Source organism: Arvicola amphibius, chromosome 7 (assembly GCF_903992535.2).
Source record: "Arvicola amphibius chromosome 7, mArvAmp1.2, whole genome shotgun sequence".
NCBI classification, from domain to species: Eukaryota; Metazoa; Chordata; class Mammalia; order Rodentia; family Cricetidae; genus Arvicola; species Arvicola amphibius.
In genome coordinates, this window is record NC_052053.1 from 91,014,111 (window position 1) to 91,026,134 (window position 12,024).

Sequence of the window (12,024 nt, forward strand, 5' to 3'; positions counted from 1 at the left end):
CTGGGTAAACAGTTACATTAGCTCATAAAATCCCCCAATACATCCTCCTGGGTCAGGGAGCAGGGGATCAGAGAGCCACTAAAGGCTTCGGTTGTCAGAGCACAATACCATTGGCTTCAGATTTCTTGGCCAGGAACTGAGAGAGTGTGGAAGGCTACTCGCTAACTTTCAGCAGGCCTAGCCTGTCCAGGCCAGCTCCTTCCATATCCATGGCCACAACTGAAGGATCCAAACCAAGGGTTTTCTTCAGGCTTAGAAACCATAACAAAATAAAGGATCTGGAGGAGTGACAGGATTAGCCATCATCCCTAGATACTTCAAGGGCAAAGTGAAGTTCACAACATTTAGACTTAGGCTAGAATCCCCTCTTGGTCCTGCTATTCCATAGCTGAATACAGCACATCTCTTAACCTCCCTGGACCCCCACTTAATCAGCAATAAAATGGGGCTCGGGCTACATACCTTGGAAGGTTATTAAGGAAATAAAATGAGATAATGGTCATTAAATAGAGATGTGTCAGGGAAGGAGGCATTAACAGTTGCTATTATCTAAAGAAAGGGCATAGACCTCCACCCCTTTGACGAGATCAAAGGAGCTCTGGTCCCCTCTACCATTCTCTTCCACACAAGAACCAATATGGTGACCTTGTGAGAATCAGAAAAAGGGTTCCCCCATGAACACAGCTTGCAGGGGGAGAAATGTGGGCCGAGCTTCAAGCTCATTCATTGCTGGGCAGAAGGACAGTGTACCACCTTTGGAAACATCTCTGCCATCAGTCAGATGGCAAACAAGACCTAAGGTCTTGACCGCAGTCCCTTACGTCTTATGATTAAATATTCTGCTACCAGAGAGACTTCCCCTGTCCACGCTCTATAAATTAGTGATTTCTCCTTTACAATACTCCACTTTCTCCATACCACTTAACAGTCACCACATGCTACAATATACATTAGCATGCACATGTAATGTGGATACATGCATATATGCACCTATACAGATGTATACACATCATATGTCTGCCCCCATTTAGAATAAAAATACTTGAAATCAGGGATTGTCTCCTGTTTATCCACAGTCCCTGATAACACATATTTGTTGAGTGAGTGATTGAACTAAAATCTTTTTAAATAAAAAGAATGAATTTAATTGTATGTATGTATGTGTTCATTTATGTGCAGGTGCATGTCTACATGTGTGCATATGTATGGGGGCCAGAAGACAAGTCTGGGTGCCATTATTCAGGAGATGTCCTTATTTTTATTATTTAGATGGCATTTTTCTGAAGTCTAGGCTGATCTGCTAGGAAACCCCAGGGAGCTGCTGGCCTTAACCTTTCCAGTGCTAAGGTCAAAAGTACATCCCTGCACCAAAAAATGAGGTTTAGATCTGGGGTCTGGGGTTAGAACTCATGTTTACAAAGCAAGTGCTTTACCAAGCAAGTATGACTCCAGCTCTGGTGGTATTTCTGTGGTTGTCTGTGCTGTGTTTCAAAGAAAGATGAAGGATAGGCAGAAAGAGTATAAAAATGTCCTCTGTATTTGATAAGAATTACATTGTGGAATCCCACATATAACAATGATCAGAAAGTCCCTACCAAAGTATGTGTGATTATTTTAGGTATCCAAGAACAATAAAGGATATATTCATTTGGAGACAGAGATGACAGTAAAAGTCAAATTACCTCTCCACACAAACAAACAAGTGGGCAGTCATCCCTTTAGGGAATACTTACAAGATCCCCAGTCATTGGGAATTTTCAGCAATGACTCCAGAATGCACCACTAAAGTGTGAGTTGGTTTTAGAGTTCAGTTGCTACCATTGATGAGTTCTATGACCTTTGGCAAAACTATTTAACCTGTCAGACCCTAAATTTCATGTACTTTAAATTGTATCTAGCAATATCGATCTTATATTTGCTCTCTAAGGGTTAACTGTAAAAAGGACTAAGTAAGTAAACATGAAGATATCAAAGACGGTCTCCCATCCTGTCTGTAAGTAGCTGTTCTTCTTGACTCAGAGTCCTAACTAGTTTAGAATAGATGTAAAACCATTCTAAATCACCTCACATTTCTTACCCATGAATGAATAGGTCCTCTATTATGGATATATATATATATATATACATACATACATACATACATATATATGTATATATATGTACATATATGTAAATGCCCACACACAGTCTTAAAAGTAGGACTCTGGGAGAGCATGCACTTTTAATAATAGTGTACCATTATCATGAAGATAGGCCTTCCATGTTTCTATTAGCAAAATCCAATCAAACCCTCTTTTAGATTTTTTTATAGTGAACATGTATTACTTTCATTACTTTCATAATAAATAGAATATTGTCAACATCATTGTAGAAAATAGGGATTTCTTAGAAGAAAGAAACCTTCCTTTACCCATATAATTTCTGGGTTGAATAGGTAATATTGTCAGCTTTTAACCACAGGAAGTTATAGCTGTAAAACAAGGCAAAAGTATTCATTGCATTGGATAACATGCAGCTAAGATTCTTTTAAAAATATTTTCCAAAAATGTTAATTTTCCACTCCTTTGATTCACACAGAATTCATAAGGAAGCAATCACTTAAGCCAGGGAAACACATTCCGTTGGTTTTAAAATAGTTCTTCAAAGCCAGCAAAAAACCTTACTTCAAGGCATTTCTTCTTCTAAACTAAAAATCAGTAAAAATGCAACATACTAAGATGTTTTTTAATCCCTGGAAAGGGGGTCAGTCAGAATCACACCATGCACAGTCTAGCAGAAGGCAAATTCCCACAGCAGCTGTGCGAGCAAAGACTCACCTGGACCTTGACTGACATCTGTGGCAGCAATTTCAAAGCAAGGGAAAAGGAGAGGAGAGAGAAACGAAGAAGAGTGTTAGAAGTGCACCCACACACAACACCGTGTGTTCTTGCATGAGTTCAAAGGCCATGCAAGCCCCCACATTCCTACCTTCACCCAAAATCCACCCATGCAAGCCAAGGAATCAAGCTCCCTTTTCACTGTGCATGTAGCAAAAGAGGTAAGCCGCGCATCTGTCCGGAAAGACATCATCCTGGAATCAGATAGGGCTCCAGAGAGCCAAGCAACCTAGAATCCTATAAGAATATTGGTTAAAATATTCTGGTTGGTTTCTGCACACTGACACCCACGCAAATTCTCCTCTTTTCCAGATACCAAACACTGGACGCAAAGTCAAGTGAGGTTTCACAGCAGAGAGAAAAACGAATTAACCACTCCCCTGAGGAAGAAAAAGAGACATCAACATTAAGAAAGTGCAAGCTGCAGCATTTGTTAGCACGGGAGGGCAGAAGGACGGAAGGTGGCAAAACACAGTGACCATTCTTCATCACAGACAGCAACGTGTGCTTGAGATTGTGTGAACCAAACATTTGCCATAGAAACGGAAACTCTGCCTCCCTGCACCCATCATCCTTCTCCTTGCTTTTCACCCCGTCACCAATGACAAGGACGACCTGGTACAAATCACTTTTGTCAGCCACAATTAAACACAGAGCCCTGGGAAGATTGACACATGAATTAAACCAATGAACTTTTTAAACACACAGAACAGTTCACTCCCATCATCTTCCTCAACAATGGGATTTCTCCTTCATCCTCCCACCCTCAGATGTGAAGTAGGATTGTGCTGGGGAAAGCTAAGAGAAAATGGCCTGAGGCACTGTTCAAAACAGTTTAGCAGCATTAACTAAAGCTGAGGCAGCAAGAGGCTGACTGGGAGACCCATGACCATCAGAAATCCTGGATGGGTACACTTAGAACCACTAGATAGTGGATCTGGGAAGGTCTTAGGCTTGTCTAGTTTGCTATTGCTTGTTGTTGTTGTTGTGTTAGGATGGAAGGTACTGAGGTGTGCACAGCCAGTTCAGAGACAGAACTCAGAAAAGAATCTTCCATCTCTGAGTCCTATTAAGTTCAACATTCATTCAACTAAAGCCAAGATCTCTCAAGACATATAAGGCATAGTTTAATTTGTAGGCTAAAGAAAGTATCCTTAAGCCACAGGAAAGACAGGTAGGAATTTCCCCAGGTACCCCATGAGCAGATCACCATTAATCCTCTGTGACTTTAATCTGCTGCCAGGACGAGACAAGTAACCTTCTCCATGCCAATAATGAAATACCTGCAATCAGATTTGTACAGTGCATCCTTTCAGCCTTTACCCCAGGAATACCAAGGCTGTCACCAGACTTGGCTGTGCCCTAGCATTTGGGAGGGCCATAGTCAGATCAACAGCTGAGGATTCACCCAGCGTGTGCCCTGCAATCCATGGAAGCTATATATGCTCCAAGACACATCTTGAGAACTCTGAATCATTCCTCAGACAAGCACCCTTTCAGGTTTTTCTGGTAAGTTAGGTTTAGGGGTGGAGTGATGAGCGAGGGGAAGAAAAGAGGTAATATAGAAGAGGTGGGTAGGAGAAGGCTGCTACATGAATAGCTAAGTGACGCCATTAACGTGACTGATGGATTGCCTAGAATAGTGGTCTCATTAAAATACCCCTTAATTAAACAGGATATCTGCGGTGAGGATGTCAACATTGTTGTTCATACACGGTCTGTGAGGGCTCCAAGACACAGTGAGATGGGATCCCTTGGAACCCCAATGGTCTTTAGATGTCAGTTGGGTACCCACTTTGGCACTGTGATTACAATCCTAAACTTGGAGAGAGACAGGTGCAAGCTCACATCCCAGCATGCTCTGCAGCCTTAGGCCAATCCCTGAGCTTCTTCCTAATTCATCTTCCTCGGCCATAAAATGGGAACAGAATCTCCCCCATGGGGGTATTAGGAGCCTTAAAAGCTTGCAAAGCACTTAGTGTCAGGCAAGCCCTGTATAAACAGTAGCGGCTCTGATTGCTGTCGTTTGGAATCACCACAGACAGAATTGCCAGCATTTATTGACCAGATGGCTCCCTGGAAACACTGGGAGACCACAGGAAGTAAACCTGTGACTCAGGTTCAATGCTTCTACCAGTATGAAAGCTCCAACCCCACCCCACCCCCCATCCCTCACCCCATTCATCAGTGCCAAGTGAGGTGAGAAGGGGCTGGAATCTGGGGTGAGCAGGAGCTGAGGTTGAAAGAAATTCCATGATTACTTCTTCTGTTTCACTCCCTCATACTTTAACTCAGTATAGTTGCAAACCCATACATAAAAATACAGTATCTCTTCTCATCTCAGAAGGACAACAATGATACCCTTAAAAGTCCTTTAACCAGTAAATGAATAATAGAAGACAGAGAGAAAGAGAGAGAGAGAGAGAGAGAGAGAGAGATTAGATAGATGATAGATAGATAGATGATAGATAGATAGATAGATAGATAGATAGATAGATATAGATTAGATAGATGATAGATAGATAGATAGATAGATAGATAGATAGATAGATAGATAGATAGATAGATAGATAGATAGATAGATAGATAGATAGATGTGACAGAGGCAGGAGGTAAGAAGAAGGGGGTCCTTGGGGCTATGGGGGAACTGGGAGGATGTCTACTGGAAGAGAGATGTCTACTGCATCTATATTATCTCTACTATAACAACCCCAGCTCTCTTCTAGGGAACCCCCTTTTCCACTTTTAATCAATATGGCTGATAAAGATGACCCCCTACTCTTACCCCTGTTCTAATAGAAGCCTCGTGGCTCCAGACTGTGGGAATAGTCTATCTTCCGGACCCATAATTCACTCAAGAACATACATGGGGCCCAGATCCAACCAATGAGAGTCTTCTGAGAGAATTTCACTGGAATTATTAGGAAATAACACTAGCTTCCATCTTTGTCACGATAGACAGACTGCCTCCATACTTGGCAATGGGGGCAACACAGAGACCATAAGGCCTCTTTGCACGATAGGGGAAGGTTAACTGGCCTAGAATCAAATCCAAACTCTGTCATCCATCCACAGGCAATTGCCTCCGCATTTCTGAACCTCAGTTGCCTCTCCTATAAATAGAGATCCTCATAGTATCTATCTTAGTAAGCTGTATCCATGGAAATCCTGTATTCACATTTAATACATATTAACGGAGTGCCAATTATAGGCCAGACCACACTCTCTACATGGGAGATTCAAGCAATAAATGAATAAAACAGGAAATATCCTTGGGTTTTAGATGGGAGATGTGAACAATACTAACATATATGTGTAATGTGACATGACATAATGATTAATATCACGAAGAAAGAAGAAACAAGGTAAATGACAGCAGGAGTTCCTATGTCAGAAAAGATTGTTAAAGGAGCATTTCTGAGGAAATAATGTTATATTTGGGTTAATACCCGAAGACAATGAGTTTTATATATACTTGATGCAGTCTGTCCAGGCAAGAAAATGGTACGTGGACAGGCTGCAGGCAGGACTCATTCTGCTGGTTAGTACTCCTGAGAGAACAAGGGGTCTGAGAACAAGGGGTCCCTTCACCTGCAACTCTGCACCTCCCAGTTCGCCTGCCGCTCACATGAAGACTTAAGCAGGTCACAGATGCTCCAAAGGTACTCAGGGCTGAATGAACCCTGTTGGAAACTATTCCTGACCTGGTCTGACACTATTCCTGACCTTGACTGAGGCCACCTCTTTCAGGACTTCCCTATTCCAACCAGTGGATGCAGAAGAAGAACAGAGGGATTTGAACTCCATCACCATCCTTTGCCCACTCTCTTCAGCCTCACAAGCAGAGGAGGAGTAAATCAGGGCGTCTCCACCTGCACTCACAGATGCCAGAAGCATGCCCAACAACGCCTTCAGACACAAGTCCAAAGGGAGCAAAGTGTTGGGGGAAAGGGGGCTTCTAACTAAAGAAGAAAAGAAAGGACCCCTTCATCTACCACTGTTACATTTGGAGATGTGACCCTCTCTGAAAAAGTTCCCTCTCACCTCACCCTTCATTTGGACTAGACCATGCCAAGAGCTGAGAGTTCAAAATTCCCCTACTTTCTTCCCCCATGCCTTCTCACATCCCGAGGAGAGGTTTGGGAAGCATGGAGTCAGATACACAGGCAGACTCCTGAAGGACTCCCCCCAGCCAAACCTTAGGGGACACCACCTGGTGAACTCTGCCTTGAGTCTGACCTATTTCTAGGAGAGAAAATAGAATATAGATTTGAATGCAGTGGCACTCTGGAAAACTACAGGCCCAGTAGTGTGAGAAAATAAAACAGCAGGGGGTGGCTGAGAAAGCGCTGGCTCTGGTGAGCAGACTGTTTCATCTGGTTGTCAGTGGCCCCTGCTTTGACAATTTGCCCCCACTTTTTATTCACCTAAAACTTGATACAAGGCTAAGGAGATTGCTTAGCAGATGAAGTACTCACAGCGCAAGGGTGAGGACCTGAGTTCAAATCCCCAGAACCCATGTAAAAAACCAGACACCAGTAACACATCATCTCAGCAATCTCCGTGCTCCAGGGATGAGATGGAAGGCAGAGACGGAGGAGTCCCTGGAAGCTTGCAGGTTGGCTAGGCTGGCATAGGCTGTAGGAAAGGATAAGGCAATCCTGCCTCCAACAGGGTAGAAAACAAAGATCAACACTCAAGTTGCCCTCTGACCTCTACACACATGCTCAGCTATATAGACATATAGGCACACACACCATACACACCTATACAAAACAAGAAAAAATGATGCGCACTATTTATGTATGTATGCGTTTCAATGAGTAGGTTCTGGTGACCAAGGCTGCTTCCCCACACATGGACTCCAGGCACTGGCAGAAGAAACACTGGGGACACTAGCTTCAGAAATAGGAACATCAAGACAGGAGCTAGATACATCTGTGGCTATACCCCAGTCTGGTTTTCTCACTGTGTGGCCTCAGAAAGGATTTCTGGTAATATATACGAGATGCTTATCTTTTCCTACATGAAGGAAATTAAATCACCAGCTAATATTGTCTGGGTATTTCCATGTCCCAGGTACTTAACAACAGCTACATGAAGATGTAGGAGCTGCTACCACACCAGCTAAGGAAGTGATGGACAGAAATGTTTAGGTAACTAAGCTATAAGCCCTAAATCACACAGTCTACAGAACCAGATCCTAGAGCGTGGCAATCTGGCCATTGACTCCTCTCTGTGTGTCATTTACCAGGATGACAGCAGCATTACCTCCAAAAGAAGGTTCCTATAAGAAGAGAATGAGATAAAAGTAGCAGCAAACATCATAGAGTTCATGTGTATACAGCATTTTCAGTTGCTGAGCACTGTGCCATGTGCTTTAAATGTACCATTTCCTTTCCTGCTTGCCACGAGCCTATCAGGAAGGGGCACAGTTCATTCCATTTTACAGATTAGGAAACTGAGACCTAAACGGAACACATTATTGCTACTAAAAACTCTCAGCCTCAGAATACATCAGATAAGGCTCAGACTTTATGAATAAATAGCTCAAAGAAAGACAGAAAACAATTGACCCATGAAGATACTAATGAGATAAAATTACTGGTCAACTCAGAGACATAACAAATAGGCATTAGTCAGGGTGAGGGAAGCAGACTCAACCTGACCCAAACAACTAAAGACCTGATTCTAGAAGCCCCGTATTACTCCTGAAACCAGGATCCACCTGCGCAGGCCCTATAGGATACTCAGAATCCCTTGCCCAGTTATCAAAATCCACATGGGTTTCTTCAGAAGAACCATTCTCCAAAAGCGGACAAGCCCACTGTTACATGCATGCCCTGTTGTTAAGAAGTGGCCAAGGACCTGAGGCAGTAGTTTCATAGAGAAAATATTCACCATACCATCAGGAGTACTAGAGTTGGACTCTCAGAATCCGTGCAAAGAACCAGGCATGGTAATAGATTCCTGAAGCTTGCTTATCAACCAGTTTGGACTAACTGGAGAGTTCCAAGTCTCAGTGGGAGACCCTGTCTCACAAAACAAGATGGCTAGCATATGAAGAACAACACCCAGTATTGACCTCTGTCCTCCATACACACACACACACACACACACACACACACACACGTGCCAAAAGAGAGGCTAGTTTTTGGCTTTCATGTGTGCTCTTTCACATGTTCTCAAACATCAGAGCAGACATCTGGTGGCCTTCTATTGAGTATTATTATATCAGATCACATATCAGGAGGAAAATCAAAGCAAAGATTGCACCTCGCCGCTGGCATATCTCATCGCCAAGTCTTGAGAAAGAATAAGTCTAAGGCTGTTCTTTCTCCCAAAACACACATGCTTGGAAACATTTCTTTTTGCTAAGTCCTGAAGCAATATTCCAGCAGCAAGGAAGCTCTTGCAGGCTGAGCTTTATGCAGATTCCCCAAACACAGGGCAGACCTGACAGTAGTAAACTTCATCCTTGAAATGAGAGCCCATTTATCTATTATTGAGCCCCCAGCTCCGGTGTTACACGATTTTGTTCACTGATGATAGTAACTCTAGATCTTAAGACAAAGCAGCAAGTACTTGCGAGTGGGTGCCAGACAGCCTGAGAGGCAACAGTAGTATGGTGAACAGGGGAAAAAAAATACAAGAAGGGGTTCAAAGGGCACCTTTATGGTCCAGGTCACTGCTGTACCCAAACACCTTCAGGGGCCTTTATGCACCTGTAGGAGCTCTGGTTTGAAGACTGAGACTTTGGCTGACAGGATAAGTCACTCAACATGTTATATATACAGGGACCAGCACAGCCACCTCCTGTTGATGTCTTGGAGATTCTGAGACATCTATAGAGGTAAGATGATCTGTTTGAGCTATGAATTTACTACTTTATTGAAAACAATTTTGACAAATTTCTTAGTTCCAAAATTCTTTTTCTACTATAAAGAAATAGTAAGAGCATAGCTGGGTTTACTGGAACCATCTTTGCATTCCTCAGTTACAGAGTAAAATCCACAGGCTCACAAGAAACTAGAGTTAGGGTACACTAACCAAAAACTTTATTACTGGCACATAATAAAAAGTAAAAGCCAGTGTCAGGTGTGTTAAGAAATATGTAAGAACCCAAGAAATATGAAACATTTGAAAGTAGGGACCGTGTGAGTGGCTGAGAAGTGGTAGAAAGAATCACTTGCAAGTGTGGAAGAAGTTGTCCCATCACGTATGGGCTGGGACTCACATCACACATGAGAAATAAAGTCATTGGCTTGGGTTTGACGTGAGTACGTTTGGGGGGTTCACTTGAAGTTTGTTTGCTGAGCTCGGTTCAGCTAACAGCACCTAGTGCTTCTCCTGAACAAAATCATGTATAATCAGATGAAAATTACTATGCTCAAAGTGTTCCCTAATATATCAATTGCACTGGAACAAATTTGCATTTTCAAAACAAGCATTATACCAGAACTGACTGTCCCTAATTTATATGATTGTTGGGAGGATGAAGGGAGATGATCCATATAAAACGTTCAGCGCAAAGCCAGGCACATAGTAAACATTCGGGAAACACTGATTGGACTTACTAATGTCTCTGCTGGCTTGTTGGCGCATTCCTGGTACACTGAAAGGGACACATGGAGCTTCTATTGACCTGTTTGAGCCCTCAGGCAAAAGACATCTCTAGCAGAATAACACTTCCCCACCTTAGGCCATGAGGTGTACAGCTATAGCAGTTTCCCACCCAATAGGACGAGGGCTTTGGGAAAGTCCTCACAGGCAGTGAACACTTCCAAGAACCAGGCTTCACATGCCAATTTCCTGAGAAAATAAACAAGAGTCCCCCCCCCCATCACCTAATTCCAGTATGACCCACCAGAGAGAGGAACCTTATGGAACAGCAGGAAATCAAGAAAGGTGTTGACCTAAATGAGAAGATGTCCCTCATCTGGTAGGAGCAAGTGAAATGCATCATAGGAAAGAGATTCATCAATCACTGTGATGGAAAACTCTCTAGATAGAGGCTTTGTAAGTTCCTCTGTCTCTTGCAACACAGAGAGCATATATGGCAGCTTCTAGATTCAAGCAGACGTGGATGAAAATCCTGACTCTTCCACACATGTTCACTCAAGCATGCTAACTGAGCTCTCAGATCCTAATATCCCCATGTGCAAGTGGCCACAGTCTACTTACCTAGGACTGGTGGAAGGCTCATAAGGAGCTGATGTGTTCAAAGCATTGAGCAAGGTTCCTTGCACACAGAGAGCACTGATCCACACTGGTTATCATAATTATTGTATTACTTCAACCCAGTGATTCCTTTGGGGGTAGGAAGGGGAGGGACCTGCCTTCTTTCTAAGAATCGTGGCTCTCTGAAAAGATTCTGCATCCTTGGAATTCATGCCAGTTGGAAGACTGTTTTAGAAGAAGCAGGTGGTATTCCCAAAGTTTCGGCAGAGGGCGTTCTACAGACCTTGTGATTAAGTACTGTTGAATGGAGGTATACTGGTGCTCTACTTCAAGGGGCACTGGGTGAATCGGCTCTAGGCTTGAAGTCAAAGCCCCGGGTACATTGTTTCCCTAATTTTCAAAAGTTGCGGTAAAACAAACCAACATTTTAGTCTGATTTTCTTTTGCAGTATTGAAAACTGAACCCATTATCAGTAAGATGCTCTGCCTAGCCACATTCCCAGCCTCTATTTTTAAATACATAATTTAGGTGCATTACATTATTTATAGTGATGTAGAAATCTCACCACCATCCATGTCCAGCATCTTTTTATGAAACCCAAACTCCCCATCTTCACAAGGTTGACTGATCTAGGGTCATGTAAGTAGACCCTTGCAGTATTCATTCCTCTGTGTTTGTTTTGTTTCAGTTAACACAATGCTCTCAAGGTTCACCCATGTTGTGGCATATGTCATAATTCCCTTATAGTGTGTGGAAATGAGATTTCACTTGTAGAAACATGGTTTGGACACCTGGTTCTCCAGCCTCGTATCCGCTATGTGACCTTAGGCTACTCAGTCCCGCTAAACCACATTTTCCATTCCCATAATTAAAGGAACTAGGAATACTATTACACAACCAGGTTGCTGTGAGGTATGAATGTTATGTGGGATTTCCCTCTGTGTACTGTGATTACCATTGATTAAT

At 42.9% G+C, this 12,024-nt stretch overlaps 1 protein-coding gene across 1 annotated transcript in view; it reads right to left on the minus strand.

Moving 5' to 3' along the window:
• Window positions 1-12,024, minus strand: part of Nrxn3 (neurexin 3) — a 1,492,393-nt gene that overhangs the window by 1,453,623 nt on the left and 26,746 nt on the right. The window contains 1 exon segment of the mRNA XM_038336206.1: window positions 2,817-2,834. Within this exon segment, the coding sequence (XP_038192134.1) occupies window positions 2,817-2,834 (18 nt within the window).